Source organism: Panthera uncia (assembly GCF_023721935.1).
Source record: "Panthera uncia isolate 11264 chromosome C1 unlocalized genomic scaffold, Puncia_PCG_1.0 HiC_scaffold_4, whole genome shotgun sequence".
Classification (NCBI taxonomy): domain Eukaryota; kingdom Metazoa; phylum Chordata; class Mammalia; order Carnivora; family Felidae; genus Panthera; species Panthera uncia.
The window spans coordinates 68,829,020-68,850,178 of record NW_026057585.1 but is presented as its reverse complement, the minus strand read 5'-3'; the positions used below and the strand labels follow the sequence as shown (position 1 = coordinate 68,850,178).

Sequence of the window (21,159 nt, the reverse complement as noted above, 5' to 3'; positions counted from 1 at the left end):
GGGGAGCACTGGGTGTTATACATAGGAAATGAATCACTGGAATCTACTCCTGAAATCATTATTGCACTGTATGCTAACTAACTTGGATATTAAAAAAAAAAAAAAAAAAAAAAAAAAGGTTAAAGGATTCACAAGTTGAAATGAAATGAAATTTTCCTGAAAAATATTTTAAGTGTTTGTAAATTGTCCACACAGAGCATAGGGCAATATTTCAAGTAAGGATGTATGTTTAGGAATTGAAAGAGAATTAAAAAAAAAAAATAGCATAAAAGTACAGATTATAATAGAAAAAAAATAGAAATAAACATTAAAAAAACAAACAAAAACCACAGCAGTGAAACAGCTCGTCATCAAGCCAGATAAGACAGACCTGTTTCACTTGGGTTTGTCTCTTTTCTCACAGTTTACTGTGTCTTTGGAGGAAGGAAAATGAGGGTGCATGTGGAGTAGTTGTCTAAGTACAATGAGAGTCTGGTGGTTCTGAAATTGATTTTTGTCCTTGGGACAAAGGTCTCACTTTACTGGGCTCAAATCCAGCTGTTCAGTGTGCTCATGGCCCTTCTCCAGAAATCAATAAAACTCTCAAACACTAACTCTCATATTAGAAGACACCACAAGAGCACAGGGGGGACCAGGGAATTGGAGGCATACTGAGCCTGTAAAGTAAAGCTCTCATTGTGTTTGGGTATGTTCCCCCTCAAATTGACTAGGTTATGTGCACTCTACACTGGAACTTTGTAAAAACAGCATATATCTCTGACCTGTCCTTTTCATCTATAGAAATAAATTTAGCTTGTACAGACCTTATACATTATTTCATAACTATAATGTGAATTCTGCGCATGTTACTGGTGCCTGCTCCTCTCTGAGATGATTATCTCTTTATTTAGATTCCTGGCAGTTAGAGTTCAGGACTAAATCTTCCCTATTCAAGTGGCTTTGATTGAGAACATCATCTGCTCTTTTCAGCCTGCCTAGGGCTGTAGACTCTAGCTTTGAGTTAATACGTGTAACATAGTTTGTACTCCATAAATGTGACCTGTCATCATCATCATCTCTCCCCAGATCACTGTAGAAAATCCAGGTGGGCCTCAGACCCAGGGAAGAATTGACTTAAAAGCCCAATTCATGGCTGTAGACTCTCTACTTACCTAGATGTTGAGAAAAGCAGCACTGATTGTTCCATGCAAATCAAACTTCACATTAGATTATATCCTCCAGTCTTAATACGTCGTGATATTTGGGTCCACAGGATGTCCTAAGACCCTTCAACTTTAATTTTAAGTCTGGAATCTGTTGAGTAATGTGAGGCCTGTTGACTGGAAAGTAGGTCTATTTATTCCATACAGTTCAATTTATTATTACATACTTACTATGTGTAAGTAGATTATAACTACAACAAGGTCAGTTTAGTAGGTACTTAGTAATTCTGGAAATAGAACCTTCCTAGTTCGTTGTTGTTGTTGTTTTTTAATTAGTAAACTTTGTTTTTTAAAGCAGTTTCTGGGCTTACACCAAAATTGAGCAGAAAACACAGAGAGTTCCCATATACCCTGTCCCATAGCATATAGCTTCCCCCACTATCAATATCCTGCACCAGAGTGGTATATTTGTTAAAATCGATTAACCTACACTGGCACATCATTATCCCCCAAACTCCATAATTTACATTAGAGTTCACTCTTGGTGTTGTACATGACATGTATCTATCATTGTATTATCACAGAGAATAGTTTCACTGATGTAAAAACTCCCTGTGCTCTGCCTTTTCATCCCTCCCTACCTCCAACCCCTGGCATCCACTAATCTTTTCACTGTTTCCATAGTTTTGCCTCTTCCAGAATGTCATATAGTTGGAATAATATAGTATGAGACCTTTTCAGATTGGCTCATTTTACTTAGTAATGCATTTTAAGAGTCCTTCATGTCTTACCATGCCTTGATAGCTCATTTCTTTTTAACACTGAGTAATAATATTCCATTGTCCAATGTACCACAGTTTATTAACCCATTCACCTACTGAAGGATATCTTGGTGGCTTCCAAATTTGGCAATTATGAATAAAGTTGTTATAAACATCTGTGTGCAGAGTTTTTGTGGACATAAGTTTTCAGTTCATTTGGATAAATACCAAGGAGCTTGATTGCTGAACATGTGGTTAAGGGTATGTTGAATTTTGTAAGAAACTGCCAAACTATCTTCCAAAGTGTCTGTACTATCTTGCGTTCCCACCAGCAGTGAGTTAGAGTTCCTGTTGCTCCACATCCTCACCAACATTTGATGTTATCAGTGTTTTGGACTTAGGCTATTCTAATAGGTTTGTAGTGGTATCTCGTTTCAATTTGCTTATCCCTAATGGCATATGATGTTGAACATCTTTTTATGTTTATTTTGAGAGAGAGAGAACTAGTGAGCGCCTGCACAAGCAGGGGAGGGGCAGAGAGACAGGGAGAGACAGAATCCCAAGCACACTCCACATTGTTAGTGCAGAGCCTGACGCGGGGCTCAGTCTCTTGAATGGTGAGATCATGACCTGAGCCGATATCAAGAGTCGGACATTTAACCAACTCAGCCACCCAGGTGCCCCTGAACATCTTTTCATATGCTTACTTGTCATCTTCTTTGGTGACGTGTCTGTTCACATTTTTTGCTTGTTTTTTAATCAGGTTGTTTTATCATTGATTTAAGTGTTCTTTGTATTATTTTGGATCACAGTCTTTTATCAGAGGCCTTTTGCAAACATGTTCTCCTAGTCTTTGGCTTGTTGCCTTATTCTTTTTTGCATAGCAGAAGTTTTTAATTTTAATTTTAATGAGAACCCAACTTAATTATTTCTTTCATGGATCATGCCTTCGGTGTTGTGCCTAAAATGTCATTGCCATAGCCAGGGTCATCAAGGTTTAGGTCTGTGATACATTTTTTTATGAAGGTCTATATCTATTCATTTTTTTTTTTTTTTTTTGCTTGTGCATGTCCACTTGTTCCAGCACTATTTGTTGAAAAGATTGTGTTTTTTTTTTAATTTGTTTTGTTGCTTTTGCTCTTTTGTCAAAGATCAGTTTACTGTATTTATGTGGTTTTGTTTCTGCCTGTCTGTTCTGTCTCTATATTGTTCCATTAATCTGTCTTTCCTTTATCCAGTACCACACAGTCTTGATTACCACAGCTTTATAATAAGTCTTGAAGTTGGATAGCATTAGTTCTCCAACTTTGTTCTTTTTCTTCAATATTGAGTTGGCTATTTTTGGGTCTTTTGCTTCTCTATATAAACTTTAGAATCAGTTTCTCAACGTCCACAAAATAATTTGCTGGGATTTTGATTGGAATTGTGTTGAATCCATAGATCAAGTTGGGAAGAGCTGACATCTTGACAATATTGAGTCCCCCTATCTATGAATATGGAATCCCTCTCCATTTATGCAGTTCTTCTTTGATATCTAACATCAGAACTTTGTAGTTTTCCTCATTTAGATCTTACACATATTTTGTTGGATTTATAACTAAGTATTTCATTTTTGGGGAGTGGTAATGTGAATGGCAATAGGCTTTTAATTTATATTTCCACATGTTCATTGAGAGTATATAGTAAAGTGTTGACTTTTGTACATTAACCTTGTGTCCTGAATTTTTGCTGTAATAGCTTATTAGTTCTAGGATGTTTTCTGATTTTTTTTCAGATTTTCTCTATAGGCTATCATGTCTTCTGTGAACAAAGACAGTTTTATTTCTCCCTTCTCAATCTGTATACTTTTTATTTCCTTATCTTACTGCATTAGCTAGGACTTCCATTGCAATGTTGAAAAGCAGTGGTGAGAAGGTACCACATGGTGGGAGAGTTTCAAGTTTCTCACCGTTAAGTATGATGATAACTGTAGGTTTTTTGTAAGTGTTCTTTATCAAATTGATGAACTTTTCCTTCTATTCCTAATTTGCTGAGTTTTTAAAATCATGAATGGGTTTTGGATTTTATCAAATACTTTTTTTGCATCTGTTGATATGATCATTTTTAAAATTTAAATGTTTTATTTATTTTTGAGAGAGCACAAGCTGGGGAGGGGCAGAGAGAGGGGGACAGAAGATCAAAGTAGGCTCTGCACTGAGAACAGTGAGCCTGATGCAGGGCTCAAACTCATGAACTGTGAGATCATGACCTGAGCTGAAGTCAGATGCTCAACTGACTAAGCCACCCAGGGGCCCCAATATGCTCATTTGATTTTGCTTCTTTAGCTTGTTGGTTTGATGGATTACACTGATTAATTTTCAAATGTTGAACCAGCCTTGCATACCTGGGATAAATCCCCCCTTGTTATGGTGTATAATTTCTTTTATGCATTGTTGGCTTTCATTTGCTAATATTTTGGGGGGGGGATTTTACATCTTTCATGAGAGAGATTGGTCTTTAGTTTTTGTCTTGTAATGTCTTTGCCTGGTTTTGGTATTAGGATAATTGTGGCTCATAGAGTAAATTAAGTTCCCTCTGCTTCTGTCTTCTGGAGGAGATTGTGGAGTGCTGTTATAATTTCTTACTAAGTGTTTGATTGAGTACATCTGGGCCTTGTATTTTCTGTTTTGGAAGGTTATTAATTATTGATTACTTTCTTTAATAGAAGCCTATTCAGATTGCCTGTTTGTTGCCAGAGCTTTGGTAGATTTTGATTTTTAAGGAATTGGTCTATTTAATCTAGGTTATCATATTTATGGATACAGGGCTGTTCACAGAATCGCTTTATTATCCTTTTAATGTCCATGGACTCTGTAATGATGTCTCTTGTTTAATTTTTCTTTAAAAAAATTTTTTTTCAATGTTTATTACTTTTGAGAGAGAGAGAGAGACAGAGACAGAGAGCAAGCAGGGAAGGAGCAGAGAGAGAGGTAGACACAAAATCAGAAGCAAGCTCCAGGGGCCAGCACAGAGCCCGATGTGGGGCTCAAACTCACAGACCACAAGATTGTGACCTGAGCTGAAGTCGGCCGCTTAACCGACTAAGCCATCCAGGTGCCCCGCCCCTAATTTCTAATATTAGTGATTTCTGTCTTTTCTCTCTTTTTCTTAGCCTAGCTAGAGGTTTATCCATTTTGTTGGTCTTCTCAAAGAACCAGCGTTTAGTTTTGTTGATTTTTCTCTGTTGACTTCCTGTTTTCAATTTCATTGACATCTTCTCAAGTATTTATTATTTCATTTCATCAGCTTACTTTAAACTTAATCTAGTTTCTTAAGGTGTAGGCTTAGATGATTAATTTTAGATCTTCTTTTCTAATATATGCATTTAATGCTATGAATTTCTCTCAAAGCTGTGTTTCATTGCATCTCACAAATTTTGGTAAGCTGTATTTTCATTTTCATTTAGTTGAAAATGTTTATCTTGAGATTTCTTCTCTGACTCATGTGTTATTTTGAAGTGTGTTTTTAATCTCCAAGTATTTTGCCATTTTCCACTTCTGTTATTGATTACTAGTTTGCTTCCATTGTGATCTAAAAGTAGACATTGTATGATTTCTGTTCTTTTAAATTTGTTAAGATGTGCTTTATGGTCCAGAATGTGGTCTATCTTTGTGAATGCTCCATGTGATCTTGAGAAGGATGTGTGTTCTGCTGTCATTGGATTAAGTAGTCTATACATGTCAGTTATGTCCAGTTGATTGGTGGTGCTGTAGAATTCAACTGTGTCCTTACGGATTCTCTGCCTGTGTATGTAGACATGAAACTGGTGAGTCTGTGTAAATGGAATATACTGTGTAAATTTTTGGAATAAGATTAACACGTTAGTGGGCATGTATGTTTATATGATGTTTGTTAAATATCATCTAATTTTCAATGAGTGTACTGGGATTTAGAGTATGACTTCCTTGAGGCTTTGGAGCAAGTCCCAGGATTCATTCCTCTTTACTCCCTAACACTTGCAGGCTCATCACTCCATCTTCCTTGAATCCACTAGGGCTAATTTCATCATCCCTTATTCCTGTTTATATCTGTCACTACAGGAATCCCCTGGCACCCTCCTTTCCCGTATGCTACATTCTTAATTCTTATAAATTCCAGAATATTCCCTGTTTTGCCCCTTTTTCTCAACCTTCTGACTCTTGAAACCCTTCCAATGTACCTTCTGGAATTTATTATCAGCAAAATCTCCTATATACTCAATTTTGTTCTTTAAAAAAAATTTTTTTTAATGTTTATTTATTTTGGTGGGGGGGCACACTGAGAGTCCAAAACAGGCTCCCAGCTCTGAGCTATCAGCACAGAACCTGACATGAGGCTCAAACCCAGGAGCCAGGAGATCATGACCAAAGTCAGATGCTTAACTGACTGAGCCACCCAGGTGCCCCTGCTCAATCTTGTTCTAGTGGAATCCTGTGGGAAAGGGAAAGGTTAGAATAAGATTGTCCTACAACCCTCTCAAGTGTTAGCTTTTACCTCTCCCATGGCCTTATAGCATTGGGCCTGAAAGGAAGAGAAGATGTCCTTATCTTTTCATTATTCTCTCTCTCTTTTTCTTAATGCCCCCAAACTTTTAATCTTATACCATTAAATTGTATCACTACCCATCAATGCACCTGTAGTTATCTTAGCTCTTGACTCACTATTACTCTTCAGTTCTAACTCCTGTTATTCTTGATGGTTTGAATACATTTGCTGATTTTTCAGTTCTTAGGACTTTTGGTTGTTTGAACTCTTGTTTTCTAGTGAGGTTCTTCTCCATAGTACCTCAGTTACTTGGACTGTTTTAAACTAATTTTAGTTTTATTCTTCCTACTGCTCTCTAAGCACTACCTCTAATCTTTCTACCTTGTGTCATCTAGAAACCTCATCCCCCCAAAAATCAGCATTTGATTCCAGGATCGCCAATCCTTGGGAATTTAAGTTTGGGATGCCTTCTAGACACTGATGGGGATGATTCAGTGTATTAAGGTGGAGAGTACCTGGAAGAGAACATAAGGAGCCAGCAAAATACCTACCCCACCTCTATGTCCAGTGATATAAAGGGATGTGTGACAGCCAACAGTTCTTATTTGAGAGAGCTGCAGGGGAAGCTGTGTGTCTTCATGGGGGCAGTCAAGTTTTTACCTAATTAAATATGTTAAGGGCTTTACTAAATATATGTCCAGGGTGTTTGGGAGTACAAAAGTAAGGATACTCTGGCAGTTGCAGAACCAGTGAGGAGACCATTGCCATTGTCAAGATGGAAGGGAGTGTTAGAAATGGAAAAAATATATGAATATGAGAAAATTTTATGAGATTAAATAAGTAGGAATTAGAGTTAGTTATCTCTAGATTTCCTGGTTGGGTGATTAATGAGTAATGATATCCTTAACTTAAATAAGGAGTACTGAAGAGTAGATAAAAGAGAAGGAAAAAGAAGATCCCAGAAACAAATGTATACATATATGGACACTTGATTTATGGTGAAAGTAACACTGGGCCAATTGTATACCATATGGAGACACTGAAAAATTTAACCCTCTTTTTTTTTATTGTTTATTTTTGAGAGAGAGAGAGAGAGAGAGAGAGAGAGAGAGAGAGAGAGAAACACGAGGGAAACAGGATCCAGAGCGGGGTCTCTGCTGATAATAGAGAGCCCTATGTGGGGCTCAAACCTATGATTGGTGAGATCATGATCTGAGCTGAAGTCAGATGCTAACTGACTGAGCTACCCAGGTGCCCCAGATTTAACTCTTTCTTCACAGAAATCAATTCAGGTGAATTTTAGATTTTTTTTTTCTCAGTTTCATTAAGGTATAACTGATAAATACAATTGTAAGCTATTTAAAGTATACAACATGATTTGATATACATTAAATTGTAGGTTTAAATGGTGAAAGTCAAAACACTAAACTTTTAGAAAGTGTGCGGGAGAATATCTTAAAAGAGCATAAAGGGAATATTTTTTAAGAACATAAAGGAGAAGGATAGTACATTTGACTACCTTAAAATTAAGACTTTGTAGTCATCAGAAGATATTGTGGGGGCACTTGGGTGGCTCAGTCAGGTAAGTATCTGACTCTTGGTTTCAGCTCATGTCATGGTCTCACAGTTCGTGAGTTGGAGTCCCATATAGGGCTCTGTACTGTGTGTGAGGCCTGCTTGGGATATTCTCTCTTTCTCTCTCTGCCCCTCCTCTGCTCTCTCTTTCTCTCTCAAAATAAATAAACTTAAAAAAAAAAAAAAGATGATGATACTGTGAAAAAGCAAGCCACAAAGTGGAAGAAGATGTTATGATGCTTAAAACTGACAAAGGGCTTGCCTTCAGAACCTTTAAGAGAATTCCAGCAAATCAATAAAATAAAAAATAGTATGACTGAAAAACAGCTAAGAGACTTGAACAGGAATTAGTTAACAAAAGCAATAGAAATGGCCAATAAATACATGAAAAGATACTTTAATCTCTTTAGTAATCATGGAAATGCAAAATAAAATTGCAATGAGACTCCATTATGTGGCCACCAAAAATGGCTTAAAGTGACAAAACCAAGTGTAGATAAGTATATGAAACAATGGTAATCCTACAACACTACTGGTGGAAATATAAATTGGTAGAACCATTTTATAAAAACAGTTTGGCATTTTTTTCATATAAAGTTTTAAAGATAGACAAAGTAGAACATGAGATGTCACTTACTTGTATAATTCCATTTCTTTTTTTTTTTTATTTTTTTTAATGTTTATTTATTTTTGAGACAGAGAGAGACAGCATGAACAAGGGAGGGGCAGAGAGAGAGGGAGACACAAAATCTGAACCGGGCTCCAGGCTCTGAGCTGTCAGCACAGAGCCCGACGCAGGGCTCGAACTCACAGACCGTGAGATCATGACCTGAGCCGAAGTCAGACGCTTAACCGACTGAGCCACCCAGGCGCCCCTATATAATTCCATTTCTATGAAATGTCCAGGATAGGCAATTCCATAGAAACAGAAAGTAAATTAGTGGTTTGCCCAGGGGCTTGATGGGAGAGGAGAATGAGTGATTGTTAACAGGGACAGTTTCCTTTTTGAGTGATAAAAATGTGCTGGAAGTAGATAGTGGTGATAGTTGTACAACTTTGTGAATATACTAAAAACCACTAAACTGTACACTTTAAAAGGTTGGATTTTATAATGTATTAATTATTTCTCAATTTTTTAAGCTGTATGAAAAAAACTCAAGTATTTAGAGATGCATACTTAGTTGATAAATCTATAAAGAAATGATTGCCATAAAAGTAAGGGCAGTGATGTTTACCTGTATTGAGAAAGGGGAGGGACTTTGGAAAGATTATGTAAAGGGATTTTGGAAGATGGTATTGTTAACCTGGGTGGTATTTACATAGGAGCTTGCTATATGCTTACATTCCTTTTTAACTAGTTAAACTGTGTAAGTGAAGGAACTGGTTCAAGGTCAACTGACTGTTCCCAGTTCTGTTTATATGTTTCATTATAACTTTGTTTCTCTGGGATGGATGACTACTTGCCTTTGAACTACCTCCTCCGACTGCTAAACTGCTTGGTAAAGTTGAAAAAGCCTACTTTGTAGGCCACTGGGCTTTCTGTCCTGACGAGATTTTTTTTTTTTTTTTTGTCCTGTTGATCCATTTCTGGCTCTTTTTATGAAAGAGTTCTTCTCAATAATGTGATTGTTAAGAATTAAATTAGGGTAACCTGGGTGGCTCAGTTGGTTAAGCAGCCGACTTTGGTTCGGGTCATGATCTTATAGTTCATGGGTTTGAGCCCTGTGTGAGGCTCTGTGCTGACAGCTCAGAGCCTGGAGCCTGCTTCAGATTCTGTGTGTGTCTCTCTCTGCCCCTCCCCCACTTGAGTGAGCGCGCACATGCTCGCGCGCTCTCTCTCTCTCTCTCTGTCAAAAACAAACAAAAAATTTTAATGAAAGAATTAAATATTTTCTTCAAAATGTTAACATTCTAACATCTTAATTTTCTTATTTTGTAAAGTTTTTATTTAAATTCCAGTTACTGGGATACCTGGGAGGCTCAGTCAGTTAAGTATCCGACTCTTGATTTTGACTCAGGTCATGATCTGCGGGTCTTGAGATGAAGCCCTGCATTGGGCTCTGCACTGGGCTTGGAGCCTGCTTCACAGTCTCTCTCTCTCTCTACTGCTCATGCTCTCTCTTTTTTAAAAAAACAAAAAGTTCCAGTTAGTTAACATACAGTGTAATACTAGTTTCACATATGCAATATAGTGATTCAATACTTCCATACATCATTCAGTACTCATTGCAACAATGGCACCCCTTAATCCCCTATTTAACCCATCCCCCCACCCACCTCCCTTCTGGTAACTATCCATTCTCTATAGTTAAGAGCCTGTTTCTTGGTTTGCATCTCGCTGTCTCTTTTTTTTACCCCTTGCTCTTTGTTTTGTTTCTTAAATTCCACATGAGTGAAATCATATGGTGTTTGTCTATCACTTATTTCACTTAGCATAATACTCTCTAGCTCATCCATGTTGTTGCAGATGGCAAAAGTTCATTCTTTTTTATGGCCAAGTAATATTCCGGTGTGTGTGTTTGTGTGTGTATGTGTGTATCTGACATCTTCTTTATTCATTCATCAGTTGATGGACACTAAGGCTGTTTCTTTCTTTTTTTTTTCCCCCCACTGAACAGAATATTTGGTATACTTTGTAAGAATAGAAAGAATGCAACAGGATTAGAATTTTATAGTGTACATTAGATATTTAAAAGTATTACATTTTTCAAAGGTGTTTCCCCTATTTTCCTGTCTTTTCTATTTTCCTCACAGCCAGAAGCAGTATTTACTACTCTCCTGAGTAAGCTTCTCTGTTGTATTGAACAGTAATTGTATCTTTATGTTTCAGGTCCTTAGCATCCCCCCAGACCCCTTTTCCTTTCACTGCATAGTCTCATTGCACTATTTCACGGTAACATTGTACTCTGCTCAAATTCAAAGAGCTTGAACAAAAGCTAGAGGCCCAAGGATTTCTGAGTACTGATTTAGTAGCAGTGCCTACTGGCACAAACCTTCTATTTATTCATAACTGCAATAATAGAAATGAAAGCTACCTTAATGAAAAAGGAACACAGGAATGAGATCATTAAATATAACTGAACACATTTTATTTTTATTTTTTTTTAATGTTTATTTTTATTTTTGAGAGAGACAGAGAGACAGAACACGAGTGGGGGAGGGGCAGAGAGAGAGAGGGAGACACAGAATCAGAAGCAGGCTCCAGGCTCTGAGCTGTCAGCACAGAGCCTGACATGGGGCTTGAACTTACGGACTGCAAGATCATGACCTGAGCTGAAGTCGGACGCTTAACCTACTGAGCCACCCAGGCGCCCCACTAAACACATTTTAAATATAAATATCATGTATTTCCTGATTAGTATCGGGTAAGTATCTAAACTATCTATCCCAAATCCTAGTCTCAGAAGGTCAGAGACAATTGCAAGCAAGGTGCTTCATATTATCACGTCCGTTTTTAAAACAGTGAGATCCTTTAGAACAATCCCTTTAAGTCTTTATTTTTATCAGAGATTTCCTTTGGTCCTTTTGTTGGCAGTCCACTTATGTCTGCACCCTTGCAGTCTGCTTTGCCTTTGTTTTTATCATGGGATTTTAGAAGAGCTTTTCTAGGCCACATGTGACTAACAAAGGGGGAAAGCAGAGGGCATATGTATGGCACCAGGAATTCTTTGTAGATCCAGAGCAGAACCATGACGCAGCAAGGGATGCACACCATCCTCCCAGGCTGGAATTCCCACACCGTGGCCACCAGGTCCATGTGAAAAATCAGGCATCGGGTGCACGTAGCCCTTTGAATTCATATTTTTGTATTCTTTGTATAAATACCTAGCAGTGCAGTTACCAGATTGTAGGATAGTTCCATTTTTTAAAGTTTTTATTTAAATTCCAGTTAACATACAGTGTCATGGTAGTTTCAGATGTACAGTACAGTGATTCAGCACTTCTGTACAACACCTGGTGTTCATCACAAGTGCACTCCTTACACCCCATCATGTTTGTAACCCATCCCCACACCCATCTCCATTCTAACATCTTAATTTTCTCTCAAAACAAGACCAATTCAAATGTTGATTTTATTCTGTTAACAACCATCATATTAGTAATTTTGACTTTTTAAGGTAAAATGAATGTTGCATAAGTAGAGAAAACCTAGGAAAAGTAGCACAAACTTTTTAGGCCATGGCATCTGGTGGTATAATAAACAATTTCTCTGGTCTTTATCTCAGGTTCCTGGTACAGAGCTTCTAGAAACCTTGGAACATCCTGAATGATAGGAATGTCTTTGTTAGCTAATGGGGCAGTTCAAGGCGGCCCTTTAGGTAGCTTCAAGATGGAGGCTTGGTCACCGGGAAGGAAGACCAATTGCATGTTTAGAAATTTAGAACTTTGGGCCATCCTGGGGAGGGAATTGGAGCCGGAGATTTAGTTCAGTTGTGCAGCCAATGATTTAATCAATTATATCTGTTTAGTGAGACCACAATAAAAACTGTAGATAGCAAGCTCAGAGTAGAACATTCTGGTTGGTGAACAATTTATGTGCCAGGAGGGCAACACACCCTGATTACATAAGGAGAGGGCACAGGAGCTCTGCATTCCTTCCCTGACCTTGCTCCTGTGCATCCTTTATAATAAAACTGTAATAGTAAATATAACGCTTTCTGAGTTCTGTGACTTGTTTTAGTGAATTATTTAATGTGGAGGGGGGAGCTGTGGAAACCTCTGAATTTATAGTCAGTATGTCTACAGTACAGGTGGCTTTGCCACCTTCCTTCCCTGAAGATTTATAGTTGGTGTAGGAAGTGAGGCAGGCTTGAGGACCTTGCCCTATCTGTCAGATCTGCACTAACTCTGTGTGGTTAAATTTCAGTACACCCAGTTAGTGTCAGAATAGTATCTTTGAAAAGTCTATTGGAGCCTGGCCAGTTGGAAGGAATGCTTATTACAATCTGTTTATTATTTTGTCAGCTTTCAGATACTGGGAATCCATTATTATTTTCTTTTGAACTACAGAATTTTCTTGCGAGACATTACCATCACAGACACAGGCAAGGGGTTTTGGCTGTGTCCTGGCAACTACCCCACAACTTGCAAACCATTTCCTTACTTTGTTGGCCATATCTGATATTAAAGTGTTGATTTGTGAACCAGCTCTAAAAAGTTGTAATGAACAAATGCATAAACCTTAAAAACTGATAAATTAACAAGTATTTACCTTATTGACACGGGAATAAAGATGAACTATACAGTGCCTTTAGTTATGACAGATGCCATCAACGATTTAGAAATAGGCCAACAGAGGAGAAACAGAGGACATATTCAGTTTAAGACTTAGAAAAAGCCAGGATGCCTGGGTGGCTCAATCGGTTGAGCATCTGACTCTTGATTTTGGCTCATGGTTTGTGAGATATTGGGCTCACAACATGTTGGGCTCTGCACTGACAGCACAGAGTCTGCTTGGGATTCTCTCTCTCCCCCTCTCTCTCTGCCCCTCATCCTCTAGTGGTCTCTCGCTGTCTTAAAAAAAAAGAGAGAGAGAAAGAGAGAGAGAGAGAGAAAGCCTTTAATAAACTAATTCTGGGTGAATATATTCTGACTTTGTTATGGTCATATGGAGGCCCTAATCACCTTTCATTTGAGTTATTTGAAGAAACCCCTAACTCCTTTTTTCTTTCTCCTCAGTTCATTCTAAATTTTGAAATTGGACATTTTGTTCCTAATGTATCACTTAGTACTTGTCATTCTACTACCTAGAATTTTTGAATAGCAACATTCTCCCAAGTGGTTCTCTAAAGACAATCCATTTGGGCATGAGGGGAAAATAATAAAACTTCTACTTATTTTTTACAATGAAAATTGAGAATTAAATCAGGTTTTACTAGTACTAATATGGATTGACAATGGTACTACCCACATTAGACCCTGTGTCACAAAGTGTACATAATATACCATGAACAGAGTTGAGCCCCTCTATACCCTCAGTCATCATTTCCCTTGATCATATTGTAACATATTGCAGCTTACAGGTGCATTCCCCCCCCCAGTTTTTGCTATTACTTAAGTCTCTGTTTTTAATTCCAGTATAGTTGACATACAGTATTATATTAGTTTCACCTATACAATATGATTCAACAATTCTATCCATTACTCAGTGCTCATCAGAATAAGTGTACTGTTAATCCCTTCACCTATTTCACCCATCTCCATCCCCGACCCTGGCAACCACCTGTTCTCTTACAGATGCATTTTCACAAAACTTTGTAATACAATATGGAGGGAACCTTTGAAATGGTTTGTGTAAGAAGGAAATTTACTGGTTGTCTTGTGGCAAATTAAAAGAATGGTCAAACTAAACGTTGTAGCAGTTTTCTTTTACAAAATGTCAAGTGCTCCACATTTGGTGAACTTTTCTGTGCTAACAAGTGGTTTTTAGCAGTATGCTGCCTAGGAATTGGGGATGGAGGGTGGGCAACAGTGGCAGATATTCTTAGTCTATCCCTTCAAGGTGAAGGTGACATGTAACAGTGAGTGAAAAAGTAGCTGCATTTTGAAAGAAATTTGTGCCATGGAAAGAGTATTTTGAAAAATGAATTTTTGGATGTGTTCCTATCTGTATGTTATTTTGTTGACAAACTGATGCCACCTATTAAAACAGGTAAATCTACCTCATAAAAACATTGGAAATGACACGTTTCTCCTCTTCCAAATGAAAGGTTTAATAGATTTTGAACCTATTTGTTAAAAATATAATAACATAAACGTTTCTATTCATCTTCAAGAGAAACTGCTTGTTACCACAAGAAGATAGAAATTCACCATCCTTTGGGTGGAATTGAAAAACAAGTATCACCATCTAATAAATAGAGCCAGTAATGGACTTATTCCATTGGGAGCTACGTATCTTTGTGACATTTATTTTTCATCTATAATAAAACCAACTCACAAAATAAATTTAAAACTAAATTGCAAAAAGACCTAAAATTTCTAAAAATATGAACCATCTTCAATTGTACTAGACTCAATAAAAGGAGCAAAAAATTGTGTACCATGAATAAAATTTAACTTACAAAGTTTTTGTTTTAAAGTATATAATTTGATAAATTTTTAAATGTTTAAAATTTTATTTAAATCCAAATTGGTTAACATATAGTGTAATAATGAATTCAGGAATAGAATTTAGTGATTCATCACTTACATATAACATCCATTGCTCATCTCAGTAGTGCTCTCCTTAATGCTTATCACCCATTTAGCCCATTCCCCTACCCAACACCCCTCCAGCATCTCTCAGTTCTCTGTATTTAGGAGTCTCTCATGGCTTGTTTTCCTCTCTCTTTTTTATTTTTCCTTCTCTTCCCCTATGTTCATCTGTTTTGTTTCTTAAATTCCACAAGTGAGTGAAATTATAGGATATTTATCTTTCTCTGTCTTATTTTGCATAGGATAACACACTCTAGTTCCATCTACGTTGTTGCAAATGGCAAGATTTCATTCTTTTTGATTGCTGAGTAATATTCCTGTGTGTGTGTGTGTGTGTGTGTGTGTGTGCGCACACATCTTCTTTATCCATTCATCAGTTGATGGATGGACATCATTTGGGCTCTTTCCATAATTTGGCTATTGTCAATAGTGTTGCTGTAAACATTCAGGTACATGTGTCCCTTTGAATCAGCATTTTTGTACCCTTTGGATAAATACCTAGTAATGCAATTACTGGGTCGTAGGGAGTTCTATTTTAAATTTTTTAATTTAATTTTTTTAATACTGTTTTCCAGAGTAGCTGCACCAGTTTGCATTTTTCCCCTTTCTCTGCATCCTCGCCTGCATCTGTTGTTTCCTGAGTTGTTAATTTTAGCCATTCTGACAGGTGCAAGGTGGTATCTCATTGTGGTTTTAATTTGTATTTCCCTTATTATGAGTGATGTTGAGTGTCTTTTCATGTGTCTGTTAGCGATCTGGAAGTCTTCTTTGGAAAAGTGTCTATTCATGTCTTCTGCCCATTTCTTCACTGGTTTGTTTTTTGGGTGTTGAGTTTGATATGTTCTTTATATATTTTGAATACTAACCCTTTATCTGTTATGTCATTTGCAAGTATCTTTTCCCATTCTGTAGGTTGCCTTTTAGTTTTGCTCATTGTTTCCTTCACTGCACAGAAGGTTTTTCTCTCGATGAGGTCCCAGTAGTTAATTTTTACTTTTGTTTCCCTTGCTTCTGGAAACATGTCTAGTAAGAAGTTGCTGTGGCCAAGGTCAAAGAGGTTGTTGCCTGTTTTCTCCTCTAGAATTTTGATGGTTTCCTGTCTTATGTTTAGGTCTTTCATCTGTTTTGAGTTTATTTTTGTGTATGGTATAAGAAAGTGGTCGAGGTTCATCCTTCTACATGTTGCTGTCCAGTTTTCCCAATACCATTTGTTGAAGAGACTGTCCTTTTTTCCATTGGATATTCTTTCCTGTTTTGTCAAAGATTAGTTGGCCATATGTTTGTGGGTCCATTTCTGGGTTCTCTATTCTGTTCCATTGATCTGGGTGTATGTTTTTGTGCCAGGTGCCATACTGTCTTGATGATTACAGCTTTTTTTTTTTAATTAAAAAAAATTTTTTTTTTTTTTGAGAGAGAGTGTGAGTGGGGGAGGCGCAGAGAGAGAGGGAGACACAGCATCCAAAGCAGGCTCCAGGCTCTGAGCTAGCTGTCAGCACAGAGCCTGACATGGGGCTTGAACCCATGAACCGCGAGATCATGACTTGAGCTGAAGTTGGACGCTTAACTGACTGAGCCACCCATGTGCCCCAATGATTACAGCTTTTTTTTTTTTAATGTTTATTTATTTTTGACAGAGACAGAACATGAGCGGGGGAGGTGCAGAGAGAGAGGGAAACACAGAATCTGAAACAGGCTCCAGGCTCTGAGCTGTCAGCACACAGCCTGACGCAGGGCTCGAACTCACAGACCACGAGATCATGACCTGAGCTGAAGTCAGACACTCAACCGACTGAGCCACCCAGGCGCCCCTGATTACAGCTTTTTCATACAGCTTGAAGTCTGGAATTATGATGCTTCCAGCTTTGGTTTTCTTTTTTAACATTACTTTGGCTATTCAGGGTCTTTTCTGGTTCCCTACAAATTTTAGGATTGTTTGTTCTAGCTCTGTGAAGAATGCTGGTGTTATTTTTATAGGGATTGCATTGGATATATAGATTTCTTTGGATAGTATCAACATTTTAACAGTATTTCTTCTTCCAATCCATGAACATGGAATGTTTTGCCATTTCTTTGTGTCTTCTTCAATTTCTTTCATAAACTTTCTATAGTTTTCAGCATATAGATCTTTCACCTCTTTAAGTTTGTTCCTAGGTATTTTATGGGTTTGGGTACAATTGTAAATGGGATCAATTCTTTAATTTCTCTTTCTGCTGCTTTATTTTTGGTATATAGGAAGGCCACAGATTTCTGTACATCGATTTTGTATCCTGAGACTGCTGAATTCATGTATCAGTTCTAGCAGTTTTTTGGTGGAGTCTTTTGGGTTTTCCACATAGAGTATCCTGTCATCTGCAAAGAGTGAAAGTTTGGCTTCTTCTTTTCCTATTTGAATACCTTTTGATAAATTTTGATACATATATATATATATATATATATATATATATATATATATATATATATATTCCTATGAAACCATCACCACAATCAAAATAGTGAAAATATCCATTATGTCCAAAAGTTTCCTCCTGTCCTTTTATAATTCTTCCCATCTCCAGGCACCCACTGGTGTGCTTTCAACACTTATAGATTAATTTGACTTTTGTAGAATTTTATCTAAATGGAATCATACAGTGTGTTTTTTTGTCCACTTGTCCTTTGCATTTCCATATGAATTTTATTTAAAAAAATTGTTTTCTAACGTGTATTTATTATTGAGAGAGAGTTACAGAGCATGAGCAGGGGAGGGGCAGAGAGAGAGGGAGACACAGAATCGGAAGCAGGTTCCAGGCTCTGAGCTGGCAGCACAGAGCCCGACGCGGGGCTCGAACTCACAAACCGCGAGATCCTGACCTGAGCCAACCTGCTACTCAACTGACTGAGCCACCCAGGCGCCCCTTCATATGAATTTTATTTTTAATTTATTTTAATTTATTTTTGAGAGAGGGAGCATGTGCACACATTGGGGGAGGGGCAGAGAGAGAGAAAGAGAGAGGAATCTTAAGCAGGTTCCATGCTCAGCACAGAGCCTGATGCAGGGCTTGATCCCACGACCCTGGGATCATGATTGGAGCTGGGATCATGATTGGACTGAAATCAAGAGTCGGCCTCTCAACCAAATGAGCAACCCAGGTGCCCCTCCATTATGAATTTTAAAATCAGCTTACCCAAAAGGTAGTTGATAGAAAAAGGTGGTGCATGAGTGAGGGCAGGGGGCATTAGGAAAATCCTGTGCCTTTTGCTCAATTTTACTATGAACCTAAAATGGCTCTAAAAAATAGTCTATTAAAAAAAAAGGCAGCTGGGGTTTTGATTGGGTTGTTCTGAACCTGTAGATCAATTAGGGAAAAGAACTGACTTCTTAACAATATTGAATGTTTTTACATGTGGCATATTTCTCCATTTATGTAGGCCATCATTAATTTATCTTACCATTTTAAAAAATATTTTAAATCTATTTTTAAAATTTATTATTGAAGTATAGTTGCATTAATGTTTTATTAGTTTCAGGTTTAAAACATAGTGACTCAACAATTCTGTACATTAACACTCACCATAACTGAAGCCACCATCTGTCACCAAACAGCGTTATTATAGAATTGATGATATTCCTTATGCTATACTTTTCATCTCCATAACTTATTTATAACTGGAAGTTTGTACCTCTTAATGCCTTTCTCTTAACGGTGTTTTATATAGCTCTTGTACACCTTTTGACACATTTATCCTTAAGTATTCATGTTTTTATGCAATAAATGCTAGTGTTTTTATTTTCACTTTGTGATTACATAAAGTATAGCTATAAAAATAGCTAGCTATAAGCTAGCAAATAGAAATATAATAGATTTTTGTATATTGTCCTGTAGCCTTGCTAAATTCATATAAGTAATTTTATTATAGATTCTGTCAGATTTTCTAGACAGTTACTTTGTGTATGAATAGATATTATTTTATTTCCTTTCTGATCTCACTGGTTATGCATATATACATATATACATAAATGTTAAAAAATGGTTGTTGGATTTTTATCAAGTGCTTTTTCTGTGTCTATTGGGATGATCATATAGTTTTTCTTTGTCAGCCTATTATAATGGTGGGTTATATTGATTGATTTTTCCTTATTTTAACTAACTTGTATTCCTGGAATAAATATACCTGGTCATAATGTATTACCCTTTTCATAATTGTTGGATTTGATTTTCTGAAGTTTCATTAGGAATGTATGCATATAGGGGCGCCTGGGTGGCTCGGTCAAGCATCTGACTCTTGATCTCAGCTCAGGCCATGATCTCACACTGGGTTCAAGCCCTGTGTCGGGCTCTGTGCTGGTGGCTCAGAGCCTACTTGGGATTCTCTGTCTCCCTCTCTTTCTCTCTACCTCTCCCCCACTTGTGTGTGTGTGCTCTCTGTTAGGGTCAGGTGTAAGGCAGGGTAAAGATAGGAGTCAGAGGCTAAAAAATTTTAGCAAAGGCTTTATTTGGGAACTAAGGTCTCAGGCGAGGTTCCGTGACTCAGGGAGAGAGAGAGAGGAGTCAGGGAAGTCGCGCCCAGGTGTGGTGGGGTGGGGTTTTTAAGCTGCTGCGGTTCCAGGTTTAAGTCCGGGTGGGCCTTTTTCTTGTCAGGTCGTGCTGTCGCTTGGTGATTGGTTGACCTCCAATTCGTTCTGGCACACTACTAGGGGCTTTTCGTTGGGTTGCACTGGCAAGATGGCCGTCCTCTACTTGGAACCTCTACTGTGGTTCCAAGGACATCCTAACACACACTCTCTCTCTCTCTTTCAAAATAAATAAACTTAAAAAAAAAAAAAAAAGAATGGGGGTGCCTGGGTGGCTCAGTCAATTGAGAAAGATTTCCTTAACTGTTTGGTAGAATTTATCAGTAAGATATCGGAGATTGATGTTTTCTTCTTTCAAAGGTTATTAATATGAACTCAGTTTCCTTAATAGAGTCTTTCATTTAATCCAATCTGACAATCTCTGCCTTTTAATTGGGGATTTTAGACTATTTGCATTTACTATTGTTGTTGATATGGTTTGGTTTAAATCTGTCGTCTTCCTCTTTGTTTTCTATTGTCCCATCTGGTTTTTCTTCTTTTGCTTTTTTTGCTTTATTTGGGGTTGGATGGTTTTTATGCCACTTATCCTTTATTGGTTTATGAGCTATAACTCTGTTACTTAGTGGTTGCATTAGTGTGTATAGTATATATCTTATCATTCTATTATACCACTTCACATATAGTATAAGAATACTATTCCGTTTTCCCTCTTTCAACTTTTATGTTGTTTTCAAACTTGTTATTCTAGTATGTTATAAATCGCACACCACCTTATTATTTTTGTTTAAACATTTATTACTTTTTAAAGAGATTTAAATAATAAAACAATCTTATATGTATTCCCATGTAAACTTTTTAGCACTCTTCATCCTTTTGTATAGATCCATATTTCCACCTGGTATCATTTTATTTGTTCCTAAAGGACTTAAAAACATTTTTTTAAACTTGTAGTGCAGTCTGTTGTTAAGGATTTTTTTTTTTTTATCTGAGAAGATATTTCACCTTGTTGTTAAAAAATATTTTCACTGTTACAATGACTCTTAACTACCCAGAATTAAGCCAAATTTTACAGGTTGTGGACATAGTCCTCCACAAAATTGACATTACTTTAGACACCCAGCTGCAGGCTTGGAGTTCCCAGGCCACCCATAATTCTGACCAACCAGATATAAATTCAAAGGTTCCCAGTACCTCTTGCCATTCAGTAGAACAACTCACAGAACTCAGGAAAGGACTGTACTTACAAATAGAGTGTTATTGGTAGGGGGGAAAAAGGATATAAATCAGAACCATCACACAAGAGATTCATAAAATGAGGTCTGGGATGGTCTCACATGTGAAGCTTTCAGTGCCTTCTCCCTATGAAGTCTGGATCCATCACCCTCCCAGCACATTGATATGTAACAATATGCAGACTATTAGCCAGCAA

At 37.3% G+C, this 21,159-nt stretch overlaps 2 protein-coding genes across 5 annotated transcripts in view; one reads left to right on the top strand and one right to left on the bottom strand.

Moving 5' to 3' along the window:
• Positions 1 to 21,159, top strand: part of MAST2 (microtubule associated serine/threonine kinase 2) — a 219,378-nt gene that overhangs the window by 160,698 nt on the left and 37,521 nt on the right. The gene's annotated exons all lie outside the window — the stretch shown is intronic.
• Positions 11,454 to 11,772, bottom strand: LOC125913320 (UPF0729 protein C18orf32 homolog). The gene has a single exon (XM_049618400.1). The coding sequence runs from the start codon at positions 11,736 to 11,738 to the stop codon at positions 11,454 to 11,456; it is 285 nt and encodes a 94-aa protein (XP_049474357.1). The 5' UTR covers positions 11,739 to 11,772.